The sequence below is a fragment of the Dipodomys merriami genome, unplaced genomic scaffold (genome assembly GCF_024711535.1).
Source record: "Dipodomys merriami isolate MVZ:Mamm:240054 unplaced genomic scaffold, mDipMer1.0.p SCAF_5, whole genome shotgun sequence".
Taxonomy (NCBI): Eukaryota; Metazoa; Chordata; class Mammalia; order Rodentia; family Heteromyidae; genus Dipodomys; species Dipodomys merriami.
The window spans coordinates 36,700,388-36,724,573 of record NW_027206068.1 but is presented as its reverse complement, the minus strand read 5'-3'; the positions used below and the strand labels follow the sequence as shown (position 1 = coordinate 36,724,573).

Sequence of the window (24,186 nt, the reverse complement as noted above, 5' to 3'; positions counted from 1 at the left end):
AGGATGGAATTCTAGTGAATAAATGTAAGCTTAAATGTATCACCTATACTGAATAACATCGAGAAATGCTGCAATTCAAAGTTAGAATATTCAGATATGTTAGAAAAACACTTAATAATAAAAGAGCAAAGTGTTAAAGTACTTTGATCTTAATGAGTTATTCCTTTTAAAATTAGTTTCCTTTGAGAAAAGGGCAAAATTAAAAAATTGTAATGTCAGATAAATTTTCTAATAGTGTTTTAGAAGAAAAAAACACTGGACACTTAGGTGAAAAGGGAAAAGATATTAAACTGAGTATTGAGAAGGAGGGAGAATTATAATGGTAAAGGAAAATCTGTGCCACGTTTCTTTTGTTGTTATTGTGCGTATGTGTCAGTACCGCAGATTTTACTCAAGGTCTGAGTACTCTCTCTTAGTTTTTTTTCTCAAGACTAGTAAACTACTACTCGAGCTCTACTTCTGACTTTTTGGTGGTTAATTGAAGATTAAAAAATCATAGACTTTCTTGCCCAGCATGGCTTTGAACTGGAATCCTCAGAATTTAGCCTCCTGTGTAGCTAGGATTATAGATGTGAACCACCAGTACCTAGGAATTTATGCCACAGTTTTAACCAAATCCACTTTTTCAGGATTGGCCATATATATATATATATATATATATATATATATATATATATATATATATATAAAATCATGTTTATCTAAAGTGAACATATCACTATATATAGAATGATGCATATATACATATATGTGTATATATGTGTATATATGTGTGTGTGTGAATATATATATATATATATATATATATATATATATATATATACACATACATACTGCTTCTGATTGTGTGTGCCACTTAGAATTCTTGTGTTAAAAACTTAACTACCAAATTCAAATGTTAATAGCATCCAGATATGTTCCCTATCTCACATAACCTTTAGCAGTTAAATTGAATTAGATAAGGTCATTAGGGTGAAATCTCATGAAGACCAGTATTAGTAAATTTAAGAAGACATTGACCGGCAAGCTAACAAGCTTGTTCTGTCTCACTAGGAGATGCTGTCTGGAAGGAGGTTCTTACTAGATGCTGGCACCATGCTCTTTGATTTTCCAGCCTTCAAAACCATAGCTATGGAACCCTGATTTTTTTGATATTTTATTATAAGGGTAAACATTCTTAGTTTAAAAATAAATAGCACAGAAGGCAGTAGCTTATTAATCTCTTCTCCTTTCCTTCCCATACCTACCCTAATCTGCTTTTTGGGGAAAAAGCATGACATTTATTGTTGGGGTTGTACATTTAAAAAACTTTTCTGTTGTAAAATCAGTGACTATTGTATAATGTATGTGTGTGTATGTGCTAGTGTGTGTGTATATGCATATATATATATATATACATACATACCATCTTCTCTGATAGCTTTTTGTGGTAGATATTATTGACTCCATATTAATATTCCAAATGTGACCTTTTCCAGGTAAAGAAAGTTGATTATAATGTAGAAGCCAATCAGAATGCAGAACTAGGTTTTTTGGCTTCTATTAACATGGCTATCACTTGTGACATTGTCTCTACTTTTTACTGTATGACCATGAAACTGAAGGGATATCCAGGTAGGAAAATAGGAGAGATGAATAGGTACATGCCATAGAATGCCTAGTTGCTGTTAGTAGAAACTTCCTTTGTCATATGAAGTTTAAGAGTGGAGTTGGGATATGTCTTGTATAGTCAGCTAAGTTTTCTGTCTCATTTGTCTGACAGTTGGACATTCAGAACATTCCTAACTTCCTTACTGGCCATATGGTTTCTCTGAAAAAGCATTAAGAAATAAGGGAGACTCCTACATTGGACATTATTTTGAATGATAAATAAAGAATCATTTTAAGATTAAGATGTAGTGTGAAATTTTGGAAGAAGGCTCCCAATTATGTAATTATTTGTTGGAGAGAAGAAAGAAGAAACAGAATCTTCTATGATTTAGAAAGAAGCATTGTTAAAGTAGAAATGTGCTTTCCACAGGTAAACATTCCAAAGTGAAGATCATTTAAGACAAAATCAAAATCTTCAAAAACAATTTGTACAACATAGCATACTCTTAACAAGACAGAAAAGACAAGAATACACACACACACACACACACACACACACACACACACACACACACACACACACACACACACACACACAATTCACTGGGCCGCTGGACTGTACTAGGTGTCTGAATGTAAAAAGCATTCCCAACAAAGGATAGGTCAGTAAGTGTGTTGGGACATCTCTGTGTTTAGTACAAAGATCACTCTGAGAATGAGAGACACCAAAACATAGAACAGGGAAATGTAGAAAAATGATATTGTTCATTGTTTTGTTTTGAATTTCCATTTCAGAAAGATGTGCTGGCAAGATATGGAAACAATGGATGAAAATCTGATTCTCTTGCTCTCTTATTCTCTTCATTAATAATATGAAAGGATCATAATCATATTGAATTTGCCTCTACAATTTCTGGGGGAAATTGCAGATTAAATGAGGGAATCATTATCATTAGTTTTTGAGAATTAAAGTCTATCAGCATGAAAGGGATTGGAAAGTGGGAACTTAGAAAATATGTCAAGGATAAATATAATTAAACAGAAACATTCACACAGTGAGAGCAAAGGAGGATATTCTTAGGAGGGAATCACAAGGGCTCAATAGCTGTGGGCACATGATCAAATAAAATAATGCTTATTGAAATGAACTCCAAGAAATGGAAGCAAGAGGTTTTTTATTTTACTGTTTGCAGTGTTTTCCTTTCTTATTTTCTTTGGTTTATTCCCTTATATGGCTCTATTTGAGTTCTTTGTCTTGTATAAGGGTCTATCTGATTTTGAGAGGGGGAAGGGGAAACACCAAAACAGTGGGACAAATGGTGAACCAGTTCATTGGTGATATTCACTGGATATTATGTTGGAAATGAACTGAACAACTTGGGGGATGGTGGGATTCTGGAGGGACTAGGTGACACTGTTCAAAAGGAAATGTGCTCATTACATGACTCGTGTAACTGTGACCACTCTGTACATCACCTTTACAATAAAATTTTAAAAAATAAAAAAAGACTAAATATAATTCAATAGGAATGAGGCATTTTGACAAATTTCTCACTCAGAGTTTTCTAATAGGAAGCATATAAACAATTGGAAATAAACCAGACTATTATTAGGTTCATGAAGAGCTCATTTCACCAGAAATACATATTTTCAAGAATAGCAGAAGTATTTAGAGAGGAGTTGTAGAGGATCACAACCTCAATAAGCATTGATATCATTACTTGAAGTCTTATGGGAATGGAATAGCAATAGGAATTGGATCACAGAGTTTCATATGTTCAAAGACAGTAGTTTTCCTTTTTCATCTACTTATTGTTTTTGCTGTATAGCCCAGAATGAGCTTGAATTTATGTTCCTTCTACCTCAGCCTCTCTACTGCTGGGATTACAAGTCTGCATCATCATGCTTGAGAGCAGCTTTGAACAAAGTCTGTATATATGATCATAAAAGATTAACTTTTTTATTACTGGTATTGGAAAAAAATATGAGCTAGAGATCATTGCATTTTAGAACTAGAAGGAATCATGAAGCAATCTAAGTGCTTTGATCTCCAGGTAAGGAAACAAATTCATAGGGAGAGGTGAGTCCAAAATGCATAAAATCAATAAGCAGAAAAGTAAGCTTGCCAGTTTACCCAGTGCTCAAGGCAATGTCTTTGGAATGCAGTGATTTTGTATCTGGTGTGACTTAAGTTTTCAGACTAAAACTGAAATTATAATAAAAAATAAATATATTAATGAATAAAAAGTATAAATGTAAAGTAGTATGTTGTAGGTCAGCATGTACCAGAAATCTCAGGGTTGGGCTGGGAAGGTTGCTCAGTGGTAGAGTGCTTGCCTTGCATGCCTGAGGCCCTGGGTTCGATTCCTCAGCACCACATAAGCAAAAAGAAAAAAGCCAGCAGTGGCGCTGTGGCTCAAGTGGTAGAGCGCTAGCCTTGAGCTGAAGAGCTGAGGGACAGCGCCCAGGCCCAGAGTTCAGGCCCCATGACCGGACACCCCCCCCCCAAAAAAAAAGAAATCCCAGGGTTGCTAAAGTGTTGATTATCAAGTAAATAATAAAGTGTCTATTATTAAGTGATTTGTATTTTACTGTTTGTACATATATGTAGTGGTAAATTGGTAGAAATTATTTATATATGAGCCATCTCTAAGAGCCATCAAACAAACCAATGTTTATATGTCATATATTATATATCTGCCTTCATTTTCACAGTCGTTTTTCCTTAACATGAACTCAACTCTTAATGTCTTGAGATTTATCATTGTTTCACATCACATACCTTTGAAAATTTTCTTCCTTCTGCTTACAATGATTTTACCATTCAAGGGCTCCTCTGAGGGATTTGTCCTATGCCTCACTTTAGTCTGAGCTGAGGCACAATCTCACAGCCTCACTTACTTCTTGATGTGTTTCTCTCATGCCACTAATCAAAATATGTGATGATTTTTAGATTACCCACTAATTCTTCCACTGAAGTAAGATCTTTTAAGGGTAGGAAATGTATGTCTCCTTCATGCCTCTCAGAGCAGGGATGCACTAAAATGTTTGTTAAGTGAATGAGTTGATAAACAAATAGATAATTGTATGCTCTACCATTTCACCTTTGCTAATTACAGGGTGTCTGTGAGGAAGAAAAAAGAAGCTGGGTATTAAGCAAGCAATGTAGAGCTAGTCTCAAATACTAATGCTAAGCAATTTGTTGTATCATGTGACCTCTTCATTAATTACTAATTCATTTTTTTCACCAAATAAAGTGACCTGAGACAAGAAATTGATTTTACCTTTAGGAATCTTTGTCCAAGATTTCTATACCATTAAAATCAATTTTTTTCAAATTATCTCTATATGAACTGAACATGTAAAAATGTAAGTCAATATTATGCTAACTGGATTTAGCCATTATACCAAATCACTAAAAGCTGTAACTGGCCTTTTTGCTCTGAGAGAAACAAAGTAAGGGCCTTATCCTGAAGTCCATGTCCTCAAACCACATATAACAAAATTAGGATTCCAATAACATGTACCTGAGAAAGATTTAACTAAATAAATGGGTACTCAGGATTTCTGGTAAGGTAAAACTTTGCTGAAGATAAGTGCATCATGTATACACAAAACAAGCAACCCAACATCTAGAGCTCACCTTAGTTGTTCACATATTATTCTTGCTTTTGGAATATATAAATGTTTGCCCTTCCCATAATCAACAGAATATCCAATTTTTAGTAATGCTGTAATAGTCATTTGAACCCTATTTCTTCACATCAGAAGCCATTTCCACCTGTAGTTCATGCTATTTTTTTATATTCAATGTTATTTTGTGTTACTCATTTTCTTGGTGGGTTGAATTTATCCAGGATGAGGATAATATTTTCATGGTAGTCTAGGATATCATAAATTTATTGACCTTTTTTGACTCAGGAAGAAGTATGAGTTATATATTATTGTGCTTGAGAGTTTTATTTCTCTTGACAGTTTTTAGCAAGATGTCTTAGGAAGGGAGTCCTCAGGATTTCAGGTGGTGTGCTTTATTTCAGTGAAGCTCTGATTATGAGGGCAAAAGATGATGAACTCTGGGAAAGACCTCAGGGAGTCTATAAGCACTTGGGGAAAAGAATATCAATTACAAAATTTCAGCGTCACTTGTAAATTCTTGTACCAGTCTTGTGGTCACTCTTCTTATTGAGGATATTTGCGATATACCTATTTTAAACATGTTTTGTGTCAAACAAGTTTTTTTAGTAGAATGTGAAAATAACTTTGCACATGTAAAGTCTAGTATAAATACATTTTTCCTACCAAAATAATTTTCCTTCCAGAAAATTTGTGTTCTAGAACTTTCATAGATACTCTCTTCTGAGTCTATGCTAGTATATAAAAGGGAAGAACAACAGCCCGTTTTGATAGTGGCCTATGTCTAGCTACAAAAATTCCAGATGGCAAGGAGACATCAAATGCTTACTTCCAAGAAAAAATACTATTTGTAGAGCTGAAGTATATGTGTTCGAAAAAGAAACCATTGCGGCTTACTTGAGAATCTGGAGACTTGAATTACCACCATGGGTTTGCTTTGTCTTCTGTACTGTCCTATCTTGTACTATTCATTTCCCTATGGAGTTGTTTTCTAAGAATAAACCAACACCTTCATTTTGTCACACATAGAGCTTTTAGTTAAATGCTTATTATATATGTGTTTAGAAGAGAGCCACAGAGACAGTGCAGGTTATTATACAAATCAAATTCTAGAAGTTGTGATATTAAGAAACCTCAGTGTCCTTCCTTTTCACATTAAGTTAAAATATTAGCTGTACAAAATTCCAGATTGGCTTGTATTTTAAACCGGAACTAGAAGTGGGATATAGTTGGGAAAACTGCCTGAAGAATTCAAGCTGTTCATATCATATGAGCTATCTGCCCATAAAGCATAAAGGATGTCAATCATATTGTTAGTGCAGGAGGGATTAATCACTTCTTTGCCATACTACCTGCAGTATAACTGGAATCATTTTTTTCATAAAGAAGGTTGGATGATTTCTATGTTGTTTTGTATGTCCCTCCCCCATGGTATAATCGCAGCTTTCACTGTATTTGATGTTGGTATAATTTGTGGAGGGGAAGGGCAAAAACAAATCGTTTAGCTAGGGATACAGGTGGATCCATTGCAACAATGAGATGTACAAGTTGTTCTGTGGAAAAACGAACTTTACAACTTTGGTGGGGGGGGGAGGATTGGGTGAGGGAAGGCGGGAGGAGTATGGGAAGGGATGGGAAGGGGAATCAAAGAGGAGGCAATAATCCTTGATAACAAATGTACTCATTATCTTGCCCATGTAATTGTAACTCCTCTGTATGGTATTCTCACAATAAAAAAAAGAAGTTTGGTTGTAGCACATATATGAGGGCCAGGGGTTAATCTGAATTCAAGAAATCATGTAACATGTAACTGTTTGTTCAGTATAATCCACAAGAGACACCCACTCTTACATGCCAGGGATTCAAAATCATGTTGGTCAAAGATTCCTATTACCATTCTCATTCAGTAGCATGACTGGGTCTCAATGATGTTCCATGGGCATCTCAAACACAGATCTCCTTAATCATAGCAAAACCTACACAATTAGCTCAAAGGTATCTTGTTTCTCATGAATTCTCAGTTTCTCATGAAATTAGTGTACGCTTCATCTGTGGTTTGCAAACCAGACTATTCAACACTTTTATTCTCTTAGTTTGAAACTGAGGCATTGATAGTGAAGTATGATTCCTGAAAGGAACACTAGTATAGATTCACTTATCAGATACAAATCAAGAGCTTACTGGGTGGGGCTAGAGCACCAAGCTAGAGTCCGAGAGAAAGCTAGGAAAAGACTAATGGAGCTTGTGATTATCTAAGGCTTTCCAAAAGATGCTCTGAAGATTCCATCAGTTTAACCTTGGGTGATTGTAAGATTGCAGATACTTGGGCTTTAACCCAGACTCAACAATCTTGAATTTCTGAAAATGTATCCCATGCAACCATAGGAGTGATTTTAGGCTCTATATGCATTTTGTTTTAGAGGATTATTATGTTTTATTTAATAAATACCCACCTCCTCCCCTTTAAAAAAAAAAGCACAACAGTTTTCCTTTTCCCCTGAATGGGATGGGAGAGGCACTAAAGAACTTTTAGGAAAAATCAAATCAATCAATAAGATCATATAAGCATGTCTTCTATTTGCAAACTAATTAGCATAGCTCAAGAAAGATAAGGCATGATCAAGAAAGGTCTACACGTGCTTGTAGCAATGGGTTTCCATTTCTTATGAAGTGATTCCAGCTATAAATGGATAGAATTTGATGATAAAATGGAAAATGTGAAATGAATCTGGGAGGAGGAAACAGATGGAATGTGGGAAAACAAGGAAAGGGTGACTGTGGCCAAGAAACACTGGACATTTTAGATAGATGTATTAAATTGTAACTCTCTTGCACAAATTTTCAGAGTTCAGAAAATAAAACAAAAATTTAAAAAGAATTTGATGATAGATGAGGAGCAGATTTAAAAAAGAAATGGCAATTTTCTTTATTTGCTTTAGAAGCAACTATGAGATATCTGGACAGAAGTCTCTGTAGATGAAAGTATAGGTCTGTAGCTAAGGAGAGAAGTCATTTCAGGAAATGTGGATTCATTCACATCATTATCATGTTTGAAAAATAAATTAAAAAATAAAAAGTTAATAAAAAACTAAGGGTTTCATGAACAGTAAGGCTATCTATTTTACCATTCTTATTGCTCATCATTGAGATCAAAATGATATACAATTCAAAAAGGAGTCCCAAGTCATGTTATTTCAGAAGACAGGCATTGTAAGACATGTCGGTGCTTTAAACAAGATATGATACTCCATACTCAAGTGTCTGTCTTGCTCCCTTATTAATGGAAATACTATCTTAGTAATAACATTTTCCATCTCAGACTTATGTACTTTCGAGACAAAAAGAAGATCTTGTACCCAGTCAAACCAGTCTCTTTCCATTCTTTCATCCTGTTTTATCCATTAATTAATTTTCAAAAAATTATGGAATCAAACTGGCTTGGGTTCCAGATACTACCAAAGTGATCAAAAGGTCTCTATTATATCGTGTCCAGTAGTTATGTCAGCCAGCATTACTTGTACAAATATCACTCTCAGAGTGACTTGCTACCAAAAAGACTTCAGAAACACATTCTTTAGTGCCTTCGAGATTGATTTTGGCAGTGGCTCTTAAAGAATAACAAAATAACAAGTTGAACTAATCCATATTTTTCAGTGGCTTAGCTCCTTAAGTCGCTTGAATGACGATAACATGACAAACATATCCTTATCAGTTAAAAATAGCACTCTATTCCTTCTGGTTGTTAACCCCACGATAAATCTTGGAGTAGGAATAGCTGAGGATTGTAGTCATTCAGTATTTTCTTAAATGATTATTGACTTCTGAGGTCCTGTAACAGTTTAGGCAAACACAACAGATTATTTGTAGCAAACAGAACTGTGTTATCCATGGTTTCTTTGTTAACTGTTTACTATTTCAACAAAGCTGTCAGTCATAAAAGAAGCTAATAGTGTAGTGGTGCAGTACACAGAACTGTCATCCTTCAAGCCAGTCAGTCATAAAAGAAGCTAATAGTGTAGTGGTGCAGTACACAGAACTGGCATCCTTCAAGCCAGCATTGGAATCTCAGTTCCCTCTCTCACTAATTCTATTGCCTTACAACACTTACTTTAATTCCTTCATCTTCATGGTGTGCATCTGTAAAAACGAAATAGCGGTAACCCCTGTAGTATAAAATTATATAAAGCTTAATTGATAACATTGTAAAACACTTAACTCATTAACTGGCATATAGTGAATAGTTTAAAAATGTATGGATGACAATGCCTGAATCAGTAGTCATTCATTCACAAATTTTGGTTGTTGCCTTTCTTTAAATCTTGTAATAGTGATCTCTCTTAAAACTGCCGGTAGCTCACACCTGTACTAGCTACTCAGGAGGCTGAGATCTGAAGATCAGAAGTTTCAATCCAGCATGGGTGGGGAAGTCCATGGGACTCTTATCTCTAATAAACTACTGAGAAAAATCTGGAAGTGGTACTGTGGCTCAACTGGTAGAGTGCTAGCCTTGAGCACAATAAAGCTCAGGGATAGCACCCAGGCCCTGAGTAGGGCCAGAAAAGCCAACCAACCAACCAACCAACAAAACTACTTTGTAAACATAGACAATGCACATTTAATGTCTATGTGTACTTTTATTTCAATGGAAAGTTACCTTTTGACAGAAAATTCTGAGCACATTACAAATCATGTGTTCAGTGTGTTTCATACAATTGGGAGAACCTGATTGCCTGGCTTGTATTCTATTAACCCTCATTATAAACCGGATGGCTTCTACCCAAATTGGAAGCACAGTGCCTGGAAGGAACAAGCTCATCCCTGGGCTGTACAATTTGCAAATTCAACCTTTTAAGTGATGGCATCTAACAAAGATGCTTTGGCATTCTGACCACTTGGCAAGGAGATCTAGTCTATTTTTGGAACTGAAGTTTTGAAGGTATTGGTTTTATTGTGCTTTCTCCTCTGCTGCAGTTCCCTCTGTTGGAAGGGGGTAAAGTCAAAGAGTTGCCAAGAATTAAAGCTTTGTCACTAGTAACAGAGGGATTTCCATAATATGCCAGGTGGTGATGTCAAAAATAGTGACACCACAGTTTTTATGTGCGCAATCCTACTGATAAACAGCCTGGGGTATCAATGTTTGCTTTGAGTTTGACTGCAGATGTTTTTGAAACACTATGCTTAAATTCCCAAAGGCACTAATAGAAAAAATACTCTCTGAGTTTTCAAGCTGTATTTTTTTCATAAGTTATATTTCTACATTAAATCAATGGACTTTCATTATTATAAACCACTAAGCCTTGGCTCTTTCTTATATTGTGACATGGAACCTTGTACTTATTGATCCATTTTAAAAGGCACATATATAATGGCAATTTGGAAAGAAAATTTTTGTGTCATTAAAGCAAAATCGTCTAAAGTTTAAAAGTGTCAGGAGTCTTTTTTCAATTAGTTTATTTATTAACTTCTAATCATAAGCCACTTGCTAGTATCTTAGCAATATCTATATTTTATGGTCTTCATTTTAGATGTGTACTCTCACAGCAATGGACCATTTGTACGCTACGAACAGGTCTGGATAGTAACCTCTTCTCTCTCAGTAGAGTAATTTCCAAGTAAATATATCACAGAAGGGGAATTAATTTAAAACAAATTAACCCCATGGCAGAAGGAAAAAAATAGTGTATCTTAGATAATTGCCTCTGGTGAGAAATTTCTATAATAAAGCAGTGTTCGCAAAGCATTCCAATTGCTGTTGCTGGTGACCCCTCCCACTCACAGCCTCATCCCTGGTTAAGTCCTTGAGCAGCATAGCCCTTCCTTCTGGGAAGCAAAGCAAGAGCAATAGAAGGAGGTCTCAAAACAATCAGCTTTGTAAGATTGCTTTGGAATAAGAACTCTGAGAAGGAAATAAATAAAAGATTCTATCTGAGATAACGTTTGAGCAAGGTTTTTTTTCCCCCTGAAGCTAGAGCTATGAAGGAGAGTGGACAGCAGTATGGGAGGCAAGCTATTGGAGTTTAATGCTGATTCTACGATTTGTAAACTCTTTGAAACTTGAACTTAGTCCTTAACCTTTAGAGCCTCAATTCCTCTCGAAACTGTTCCTCTTACACTGGAGATGTTGAAATAAATAAAACACAATCCCAGTAGAAAATAAAACCTACTAAAATGGTGAATGTTGAATGTGTGAGGGACTACTAGCTTTTCATTTAATTAATTCCCACAATAGCCCAGTGAGTTGAGGTACTACTAATATCTCTGTCTTTAGACATGAGGAAGAAATCTGAAGCTATAAGACAGGTGGGTCATGGTGGTAACCCAATCAAAAATTCATTTCAGGATTTCAGTCTTTTCAAAATGTGCCATTCTTATGACAAAATAATGGCATTTGCAGGGAAATGGATGGAGCTAGAAGAAATCATATTGAGCAAGGTAAGCCAAGAGCAAAGAGACAAAGGGTACATGGTCTCCCTGATAAGTGGATGTTAAATCCAAAATGTTAGGTGATACGACAAAATTAACAGGAATTAAGAAACAAAGAACTCCCACTCATCTGGTCAAACCACTACTAAATATCCCCATGCTGCTGATCACATGTATGGTATATATGTGTACACCGTTATGTGTTATAGACTGTGATAGACAATTTGCTCCAGGAAAGTTAGAATGAACTTGTGACTTTAAATGAGCATAATTATTCTACAATACTGTGAAATTTGGGAAATTATGTAATCACTTAATCACAATTTAAAAAAAAGAACCTCGGGGAAGGTAGGGAGGGAAGGGATAGTAGGGGGGAAAAAATGGAGGGGGTAACAATGCTCAATAGGAAGTGTATTCATTACCTTACTCATGTAACTGTAATCCTCTGTATAGTATCTTTACAATAAAAAAATTTTTTTAAATGTGCCATTCTTTCCACTCATTCAAGAAAAGATTCACTGTCTATCTAGTAGAGGCATTATTCTAAGTGCCAGCAACACAAAAACAAAATTTCTAAATTCAAGAGTCTCACAATTTGGTGGAGAAATAGATAAGTAAATGAACAAATTTATTTAATAAATTAGTAACGGAGAAGAGATTTTCTGTAGTTGGACCTCAGGGAAAACGTCTCAATACACATATAGTCTGAGTTGAGGACTGAAGGATTTGGTGAGGGATATTTACAGTTAAAGGAATGCTGGTCTAGGTATGAAAACACAGTTTCCTTACTTTATGACTTCTGTGCAGATATCACTCCATAGCCTATGAGAAAGTAACTTATTTGGTAGACTTATGGGCTGCTTTTCTCTTTATGTAGCATTAAAACATTTGTCCAATTATATTCCTTTCTGCTCTTCTAGTTTGAGTACTGTCCTACATGTTACTGATATTTTTCTAACTTGTTTGGACATGCCTCAGAGACTTGTATGATATCTATTTTACAGTTTTATTTTATATTCTCTTTGTTCTACTTCATGAGGGTTTATATACCAATTTTACTGTAACTAAAAAAATTTTTCCTTAGCGTTTCCCCCTATCCCTTCCTGTGATATTTTCAGAGTATCTGGTTTTACACTGAGGTCTTTGATCCATTTAGAATTGATTTTGGTGCAGGGTAAGGTATAGGTATCTAACTTCAGTTTTGTACGTGTGTATAGCCACTTCTGCCAGCACCATTTGTTGAAGAGGTTGTTTTTCTTCCATTCTGTCTTTTTGACTCCCATGTGAATATTGGGTGGCTATATATCTGTGGGTTCATTTCTAGATCTTCTATTCAATTGGTCCTCAGGCCTATTCTTGTGCCAGTACCAAGCTGTTTTATTAGTATGGCTTTGTAATAGTATGGCTTTGAAATTTGGTATTGATATTCCTCCAGCAGTGTTCTTCCTGCTAAGGATGCTTTTGATATTTGGGGTCTTCTATTATTCCATATGAATTTTTTGAATGCTTCTTTTATATCATTGAAGAATGTTGTTGGTATGTTGATGGATGTTGCATTGAATTTGTGGATCGCTTTGGGCAATATTGCCATTTTCATTATGTTAATCCTTCCAATTCAGGAGCATGGAAGATTTTTTTCGTTTCCTTAAGTTCTGAAAGTTTACAATAATATGTTTCCTTAATGTGTGTGTGTGTGTATAACGTGAACTGACAACCAGTAAAAAATGCAGTATACATGCTCAATGGAATTCTATGCTTCCATCAGAAAGAATGACATTGCCCCATTCATCAGGAAATGGACAGACTTGGAAAAAATTATATTAAGTGAAGTAAACCAGAACCAGGGAAACTCATGTTGCATGCTTCCCTCATTTGTAATAATAAGAATGTGCCTATAAATCTATAAGTAAACCCAATGTGTAGTAAAAGACAAATAGTTGCACTTGGACATGATTAATTCAACAGCAGTCTAAACATTCACACAGTGAAAACAAAGAATATTCTTAGGAGAGGATCACAAAGGCTCAATAGCTATTTGCATATGATCATATAAAATGATGCTTATTGAAATGAATTCCATGAAATGGAAGCAGAAGATTTTTTTATTGTACTGTGTGATTTTCTTCCTTTTCTTTTTTTTGTTTATTCCCTTCTGTCTAAGCTGTTTTTGATCTCTGTACCCTTTGTCTTGTATGTAAGTTTATCTGATTTAGAGAGTTGAGGGAGAAACACAGAAATGGCAGGGCAAAGGGTGAAAGAATTCAGCAGTGAAATCCACTAGACACTATGTTGGAAATGAACTATATAACTTGGGGTGAAGGGGAGGTGTGAGGAGAAAACCTGGGGGAGAATGAGGGAGGGGAGAGTGATATGGTTCAAAAGGAAATGTACTCTTTACCTGACTCAGGTAACTGTAACCCCTCTGTACATCACCTTACAGTAAATTAAGAAAAACAATTTAAGACACTTTCCATGTGGAAAAATAACACAAATTTGCTTAAAGCACATTTTTGGTGGTATAAGATTTAAACTCAGAGTGTAGCATTTTCTAGGCAGGTACTATACTATTGAGCCATACTTCAAACCCTAAAAGCATATTTTCTAATAAAAATGATTTATATGTGTGTGCCATAATTGTAATAGGTAAGTAATTGTGAAGATTAATTCATCAAACTCACAAATTACTACCACAATTAAGTCAAACCACAATTGGCTGGACTTCTGTGTCAAAATTATCCTGTTAGAAAAGTACTACTTAATTTGAATAATGTTTTAGATACTCCCTTCAATTCTAGTATATGTGCTGCTGAAGCAAGCACTATTTTATTTTTTTTTGTCAGTCATGGGGCCTGAACTCTGGGCCTGAACTCTGGATGCTGTCCCTGAGCTCTTTACCTCAAGGCTAGCATCTACCACTGGAGCCACAGCACCACTTCTGGCTTTTTCTGCTTAGGTGGTGCTGAGGAACTGAACCCAGGGCCTCATTCATGCAAGGCAAGCACTCTACAACTGAGCCACTTTCCCAGCCCCTCCCTTCAATTCTAATAGAATAATTGAGCAATATGTAATTATAAAATAAGACAATGTCCTTAATAAATGCCATGTGACTAAAATAATATGTTGTTTCAATATTCTTAAGAAAAAGCAAGTTTTTAAAAATAATTTCAGTACCAGAGGACTCATTTTTTTTCTATTCCTTCACTTCTAGTAAGTTTTTTTTTCTGTTTTTTCCCGTTGTTTTTATGTTGCAGTACTAAAGGTTGAACTCAGGGCCTTTTGAACTGTCAAGCAGCATTTTCATGGCTGATATTCTACCACTTGAGCCACACCTCCATTCTGGCTTTTTGCTAGTTATTTAGAAATAAAGAGGTCTTAAGGATTTCTCTGCTTGGGCTGTTTTTGAAATGTGGTTTTCAGATCTCACTTTCCTGAGTAGCTGGGATTAGAGGTATGAGGAACCAGTGTCTGGCAGGCAATTTCATTTTTCAGAATTCTTCCATATAGTGTCTCTGAATATAGTTTGTTCTAACTTAATAACTCTCCAGGAAAATTAGGGATAGTTTTTTCAAATTTTATTGTAAAGGTGATGTACAGAACAGTTATAGTTACATAAGTAAGGTAATGAGTAAAATTCTTGTTGGAACAGTGTTACTCTTCCCTCATTTTCTTCTGCTTTCCCTTCCCACAGACTCTCCTCCCCCCCAATTCATAAAGTTCATTTCCAACATAGTACTGTTGCATACTGTTGCATTTCCAACATACTGTTGCATTGGATCACCCATTGTCCTTTGCTTCACCATTTCTGTGATTCCTTAAAATTAGAAATATATTGAAATATTTTGGATGTTAAAACTTGGACTACTGACATCCTAGAAATAGAGGCAAAGAAAGCTATTAAACATCATACCTCATAAAGGACTACAACAAATAGGCCCCATATAACATAGAGCCTTCTAGTGCCATATTCCTATTATGTCAAAGTTGTCTCCCTGGAATTTAACTTGTTTATCCACAGAGAAATGATCCATTTCTGTTAGCCATCAATCAGACACTTAGAAGCAGTTAACTATGTAAAGAGTTTTGTACCCTCTAGTCGTTCAACTAGTTTTCCCTAATGCTCCTATAAGACTGGCAATTCATGTATAACCCTTTTCAACAAGCATTTGAAATTAAGTGAGGAATAAATCATTAAAGAAAGGTAATGTGGACAGATTGATCAGTCAGGTCTACTTTATAATGCATGAGCTATAATAAAGACATGTTGTTATGTACTCTACATTTCTCAGTATAGTTTAAAAAATCGATGAATTTACTGCAAAGATTTAATTTAAGGAGAAATTCTTCTCAGGCATATGTGAGCAATACATGGCATGACCAAATCTATGTCACATAAACTACATTCTAATGATCTCTCAGAGTTGGAGAGTTTCTGGGCTACAGATAGTGCTAGAAATTCTGAACAAGTGTCTCATGCCAAGGATAGGAAAGAGGTAGTGAAAAACTTTCAAGGCAGACTATTACCTTTTTTTTCTGAGTGCAACTTTTAGATGTCATGTAACTCAAGTTCCATTTGTTGCTGAGGCTATATTGTAACTCAGGGACAAAGCAATTATGGGTCAACTTATACCTGCCCTATTGCAGCTAGACTAAGAAAAAGGTACATCTTTAAAAAAAAGATAAACCTTTTTGGCACATTTCAAGGTACATTTTGACAGGACAACTTAGGCGCTAACTACAGCCTGTTTGAAAAGCACAGGCATAAACATTGCTTCTAAATAAGAACCATAAAGATAGTTGCCTATGTTTCTTTGGGCCTGGCGTACTTCACTTAATATAATTTTTTCCAAGTCTTTCCATTTCCTAACAAATGGGGCAATGCCATTCTTTCTGATGGAGGCATAGAATTCCATTGTGTATATATATATATATATATATATATATATATATATATATATCACATTTTCTTGATCCATTCATCTACTAAGGGTCATCTGGGTTGGTTCCAGATCTTAGCTATGGTGAATAATGCTGCAATAAACATAGTTGTGCTTGTGGTCTTGTTTGTGATCATTTGGGTAAATGCCCAAAAGTGGGATTGGGGGGGCATATGGGAGCTCTATGTGGAGTCTTGTGAGGAACCTCCATAATGCTTTCCAACGTGGTTGAACAAGTTTACACTCCCACCAACAATGCAGTAAAGATCCCTTCTGTCCACATTCCCTGCAACAATGAGATGTACAAGACGTTATGTTGAAAAAACGAACTTTACAACTTTAGCCGGGGCGGGGCAGGGCGGGGGGGGGGGGGAGTGGTGGGGAAACAGAGGTGGTGGGGGTGAGGGGGAGATGGGAAGGGATGGGAAGGGGACCCAAAGGAGGAGCAACAATGCTTGGTAAGAAATGTACTGATTACATTGCCCATGTAATTGTAACCCCTCTGTACGGTATTTTCACTATTAAAAAAAAAAAGACAGTTGCCTAGCTAAAGGCAATTGATCAGATTCTCTTCCTGAAGAAATATTTTTTGCCCTGAAGGATGGTTTTAAGACTTATAAAGAATACCCGGACATAGTTTTAAAAATGCTTCAAAAAACAAAACTCGTATTCATCAGAGATCGTGAAAAGATCGCTGAAGTATAGTCACTAATATAAAAGGATTTTGATGTTCATTTTCATTGGTAACTGCTTTAAGAAATCAATATCATTGCCTTAGAAATGGGTCAGCACAGAGCAATTTGACATCCTTAATTAGAGTATTTGCAAAATAATTATCCAAGGCTTCATCAGTGGTAGTACAGCTTAACCTAGTAGGTGATTAAGAATTTTCCTGGTCATGTAGTTTTCATTTAAACATTACCTATTACGTGAATTAACATAGGATAATTTCTTCTGTTAACTTCAGAAGAATTCTGAAAAAAGAAGCAGGAGAGAAAGCATATCCTAAAACAATTTGGCTAATAAAGCAAATCCCCAAATGGAGACTTATAATATCTAAAGAACTAAGTTGAAATTTCTATTTTTATATTTTTTAGAATTCGATTTTATTACCTTTAGTAGTTGTACAAAGGAATCGCCATTCAACAAAGCAGTTTATGAACACAATATATCTTGATCAATGTCATCCCTTTCAACATTCTCAGCCATTCCTTCCAACCCACCCATCCATCAATTGCCTTAATTTTATTACTGCGTTCTTTCTTCCTTTTTCTCTTAATTCACCTATTCTCTCTCTCCTATCTGCTGCACTCTGTTTCTAGTACCCATTCCCTGGTATTTATTTTGTTCGACTGTCATTTAGCCTTTCTAAGAAGTTATACTATTGAGTTCTCCCCTGAATCAGCCATATTTCAATTATTACACTTATGTATGCTTGGATACCCCCTGAAGTGTTCACTTATATGTTTATAAATTAATTTTAGGATTCATGTGTGAGAGAAAACATGTATCTCTGGACCTTTTGTCTCTCTGGACCTGACTAACTTCACTCAACATGATTTTTTCCAGGTCTTTCCATTTCTTTGTAAATGATACATATTAAAGGACAAATAAAACCACAGAAGAGAAAATACACACATATCCTCATCATCTAAAGTTCTCTGAATATGTAATCTTGTCATTGAAAACTGTGTACTCTGGTTTGTGACTCCGTGTTAAAATTAGATAGTTGGATGTTTTAAAATTATGTGCTAGATTTGTACTCATTTATTTTTTCAGTTTTACTTTCCCCATATTTATTTATTTTCCAGTGCTTATTCTCAAAGTTGAAGGTAGTTAAAAGTGGATAATATTATTATCAATTACATATGGCATCACCAAACACCAGGCTCTATGACCAGACTGAGTCCTGAGAACAAGTGTTGGTGAGTATGAGACATACTCAGAAAAATATGTTCTTTCCTGATGTGCTCCCCTCACTTGTCCTGTTCCCGAGTGCCTTGAATTTGTGTGAATGAGGAAATATACTACATTGGAATGACCATTTTCTGTATTTTTTAGAATTCTTATTAAAGATAAGTATGTCTCAAAGAGGCACTTTATTTTCTTCTCAGTGATGTAAGAGCCTCATTTGTTTTGCTGAAAGGAAGGACCTTTGTTCTAGGTCCCCTGGGAGGGTACCTAGAGATCATAGCTTTCTTCTGGCCTGAACAAGTCTGTGGCCTAACCAAAGCCTGCCTCCTGGGGACACCTGGGACCATGGAGGAGGGAGCAGAGGCACTTCCTCTGTCATTTCCTTCCTAGGAAAGTGTGAGGGAAATCCTTTTCTTTTGCCAAGGTCTTTGTCCCCTGAAGGTGAATATCTGTACAACTTTCTGATCAGTTTTCTTCAAGCCAATATCGAATTCACACTGTGGATCTATCTATAAGCCTTTTTCATGAATCCTTTATCAGACATCCACAAAACCATTTTAAAGATCACTTTTTGTACAAAAAGTGTACAAATTTGCCACAAGAACAAATTCTGAATTCATTTATACCTCAAGTTCCTTGCAGTAAAGGCTCTTTTCCATATAACTTTATTATTCTCTTTAACCCCCATTATAGTGTAGGATACAAAGTAGGATATTTATGCAGATTGATGTGGTGATTAACTATGTGTGGGACCACTGATAACTTTATTAGGCTGCTTGATAACTACAAAGCTACTGAGGTAATTTTAAATGTAGCCCTTCCACTACCTGCATATAATTTTAGGGAGAGTTTTTTTTAGGAAGGAATTTACCAAGTTTCTCAGTTTTTCATCTCTACCACTTTTTGAGGTAGATTTTATTTTTCTCATTGTAGCCTAGCCAATAAATGGTAAAATTAGAATTCACACATAGGTATTTCTTATGCCAAAATTCTCTACTATTTTTTTTATCACATTATAGTTTTGGTGTTCTGATTTTTTTCTGTGGAGGCAAAAGAGTATCCCAGACATATGAACATTTGTGATTTTATAGTGATATTGACCAGATAAATCAAATAGAAAGCCAGATGTTCTGGTGGCTTCTTCTCTTGAGAACAAATTAAGGGTTTTCTAAGGAGTATAGAGTATCAAAAGAGTAAAATTAGATTAAAAATCTATTTGTAAGACATAGTTTGTGAAATACTTAGTAAATCATTACACACACACACACACACACACACACACACACACACACACACACAATTTACTGCCCTGAAAGAAAGTAATATCAGAAAAAACAGATATACACAACCTTTTAGCAGTGCTAACACTGTGTATAAATATATAAATATTTAGGAAATAATTGATACTTTATTGGTAGAAGCAGACATCTATCTTAAATTCTTTCTTCACAAATTGAATATTCTAGTTCTCCTGATCTAAGTATTCTAGTTCTCCTGATTAACACAATGTGCTTTGAGATGTGCAATATTTTCTATCTCTCTAATGAAATCATAGAGTGTTTATGAAAAACCAATTATCCTAATTACTCAGAATATGATTGTGTGCTCGAAAGAGGGAAAGAAATGAAATAGCTCATTTAGAACAGCACAGTATTATACACGGAATGTTAAGTGGCACAAATCTAGGTATAGAAGTAAAGTTATTCCATTGCAAATAGATCCAATTTAAATGAGATTGTAACAACATGAATATCATGACTTTCTTTGGAACCTGGGCTTTGATTAGTAATTTGGTAAGAGGCAGTGTATATGACTCTTAGAATTGCTGACTTTTATCACTATGACATTAGTACTTTCACTAGAAAAAAATTGAACTTCAAGTAACATACAGAAACCATATGAGGTACTTGAAAGAATACAAAAGTATGAAACCTGGGTCTGAGTTCTAGTTTGTATTCTACTTATGGGAGATTTCATGAAACCAGTCATTTTGGGAATGGAGAAAATGAGAAGATTTAGCTGGTGAATTTCTTAATTTTTCAATTTCCAAAATTCTGTGACCCTCTATGTGAGCATTGTAAGAGTTTGTATGTTTCTTTTTCCTAAACAAAATTAACAACAATCATCAACTTGTTAATCTAAATTTTGTGTTAAACAGTTCTTGTGATGAAAGGGATGACATGGCTCATGATGCATTGTATTCATAAATTTACATGTTGAATTGAAACTGCCTTGTACAACTTCTTATAGATAATGAAAAAATTCTGCACAAAAAGAATTTTTTGTTCTCTTTCTTTTTTGGCAGAATTATCTGGCTTGTCTGCATATACTTTCAGATTTATAGCCTGAGAAATTCTTTGTATTTTTATCTCAAAATAAAACGATACGTTAGTAAAACGTCTGTGTAAAGGATATACATTTTTGTGGTTGTGTCAATAATTTCAAATCATGACTTCAACTTCTAATGATTCTCTTTGTTATATAACTTTGCAACATCTGTGCTATGGCAGGTATTCTTTTCTGCTCCTTGACTCTGTCCTGAGCCCAGTGAGGTGAGTCTGCGAATACAATGTTAACAGATGTGACACAAGCGAAAGAAGCTTTAAAGGGGCTTGCACGTTGAATTTGCATTCTTTCACCTTTGCCATCACTCTGAGAAGAACAGGAGGGGGCTAGCTTACTGATTCCAGAAGGAAAGAAAAAGATTTGGGCAATGATACCCACATGTAAGCCCTGTCTCTATTCACTCACTCTAACTGATCTCTGGACTGGTATACCGATAAAATAATCATGTTCTGACACTGAATTTTTGGCTAGTTTCTTATGCTGCAGTAGCTACCAGATAAACTTCTATACAATTTTCATTGGCTTGCTCTGTTTAAAAACTTGTGCCATGAAATACCATAGAAATTAAGAATCCACTTATTTTTATCATCCATTAATGCAATTGGTAGGATCACCTCCTTTTGTTCCCCTGAGCCATAAAAGCAGAGAGATTATCTTTTATCAGTAGCACTTAACAATCTTACCTGTATGGAAACACTGCTGTAGGAGCCACCAATGACCCCGGCAATGAGCAATGGGATGTTCTCTTGAATGGCATACGATCCATCAGGACACATATACTCAGCTTCGTCCACTTTAGTCAAAGATGCTCTGACAAATTCCAGGGATTGCTCCAGTGCATAGGTGTCTCTTGAACATGTATCCAAAATATGAACCCCCAGCTTCACTCCTGGTAGTAAGTAATTGTCTTTGTTAATTTCATCAATGGCAAACAACATGGCTTCCAGGCGTTGAATCCCTCGGTCTTCATTGATTCGCCCACATTCTTCAGTGCCAGTCCCTTTTTCATTTATAGGGAATAGGCCCCCTAAAACCAGGTCGCCTTCTATTTTAATCTCTTTCCTCAAAAAGTTATGATCCCCTAAAGAGAGTAAAAATCCTTTTGAAAACAAGGCTAAGGTAAGAACTTGCAGTCTTGTCAACATCTTTACGGATCCCATTTCTTTATTTCTGGGAGGTGTAAATGGGTCGAGCCAGTGTTGCCCACTAGTCTTCCTCTCTCATTTCCAAAGTGAACCTTTGGCTGACCTTCAAATAGGGAGGATCAGACTAAAGTAGCCTGTCACCAAATTCCTAGAGAGATAAAAAATATATTAACAAAAACAGTAAAGAAAGCATCAGTGACTATATTGATGCTCCCCAATCAGCTCTTTGATAGGAAAAAGATGCAAACCAGCAATTACTACTAAGCACACATGATACCACCACACTAGGCACAACCTCCCAGCTATTCCAACCCAGTCACTGCAACAAACTGTGATGTAGACCTCCCATTTAACAGAAATGAACATCAAGGAACTATTGCAAAATCTACTTACAATGGAGGTAGGAGTTAGACTCTAAGGCTAGCTCCAGTCCTCCTACCTAGATATTTACTTTGTTTTTGGAAGGAAAGAAAGTTGCAAATAAGTCTGAGTATACTCTCTCATCCAGCTACATTGATGGGCTTACTCATTTTTATGGACTATTCATCTTCCTACTTGGCAACAAAACACAACAAAACAAAACACAATTAATTCTCTCACCAATTCAACATGTTTACCAAAACTTCCAGTATTTCACTTCATCTTCAGCTCTTAAAAACAACTCTTTGTGGCTTTGCTCCATTTCCTTTCATCATAGATCCTCAGCCCACTGTAGTTGAAATTCTGCCTCAACTGCTGTGACAAAATGGCTACTACTAACCTACTGTCTTTGAGGGGGGGGGTGACTTGATTTTTTTATGCTGTCTTTTTAATTTTATTTTTCTTATTTATTTCTCTTATCTTTAAGTAGTTGTACAAAGGAACTGCCATGTAACAAAGCAGTTTATGAATATAATGTATCTTAATGTCATCTTTTTCAATATTCTCACTATCCCTCCCAACCCATCCCTTCCCTCGCCTTTCTTAATTTTATAGGATATACATTGAATTATTGACTGCTTTTCTCCCTCTTTGTCTCTTCATTCTTCTACCTCTGCCCCTTTGATCCTATCTACCCCTTTCAAGTACCAGCTTCCTGGTGTATGTTTTGTTGAATTTTGACTTTGCCTATGTAAGGAATTACATTATTTGACTTCTTGCTTGAATCTACAAGATTTCAGTTAATATATTTGTATACACTAGTATACTACCCAACATATTTACTTATAAGTTTATAAGCTAAATCTAGCTTCCATATACAAGGGAAAACATACATTCTTTGTCTCTCTGGACCTGGCTTACTTTACTTGATATAATCTACTTTCTCAACCAAATAAATACTATCCCCAATTTTACCTGGCCTTTATGGAAATCTCTACTGTAGTTCTGCAGCTTCCTAGGTTTCCATTCTTAAACTTCATATCTGGCTATCCTTCAAATTGCATTCTTGAACAGCTTGCAATCTCCATTCCTGGGGTAACTTGTCTGTGTTCATAGTTTCAACTATCACTTAAATAGGTTCCAAACTCTTAAGTCAACTGCCTGCTTCACCCACACATCCCTTAAACACCTCAAAGTCTATATGTTACACACTCTCCCATATCTCTGTAAGTGGATCTTCTCTGAGTGCCAGAAATCTTCACTCTACAGTGTTGTCATTCCCTCTCTTTAGTTTTCTTCTGGTTAAACTCTGAGGAATCTACCTGTTCAACCTGTATCAAAACCACTTCCTTTTCTCTTGTGATGTGTTGTGGAATGATGGTACTACTTTCTGTAGAGTTGCTACTGGCCCTCAAAGCACCATTTTATGGATTAGGAAAGATTTTCCTCTCTCATGTACTGAAAGTTTAATTTTATCATTGTGTCACTTGGACAGTTATCTAAGTTATGCTAGATAGTTATGATAGTTGATGTGGGATTGATTGCTGATGATTGCCTCTTTTAGCCAGTGGTAGACAGTGCCTTGTCGGTCCCTCACATTGCAAGGTTTTTAATGAGTGCTAGTTTGGGGTATGTGCAGTAGATTATAGCTTAGATAGTTCTATAAACTAATCTTCTTTCTGTATATGCTGTCACAGGCCAGCAAAAACACTTCCACTGGGAATCAGACAAAGTTCTGCTGTGAGGATCATGTTTCTGACAGAAGGCTCGAATGCTATCAGGGATCTTTCCAAAATCCTGATGGAGAACAGTGTAGTACCTGCAGGAGTTATAGGCCATGG

General features: G+C 35.7%; 1 protein-coding gene across 4 annotated transcripts in view; it reads right to left on the bottom strand.

Moving 5' to 3' along the window:
* Positions 1–24,186, bottom strand: part of Grm3 (glutamate metabotropic receptor 3) — a 210,452-nt gene that overhangs the window by 65,186 nt on the left and 121,080 nt on the right. For all 4 annotated transcript variants that reach the window (XM_069996380.1, XM_069996377.1, XM_069996378.1 and 1 more), the window contains one exon: positions 21,524–22,133. In XM_069996380.1, the coding sequence (XP_069852481.1) occupies positions 21,524–22,000 (477 nt within the window). In that variant the 5' untranslated portion in view covers positions 22,001–22,133. The remainder of the gene's footprint in view (positions 1–21,523; positions 22,134–24,186) is intronic.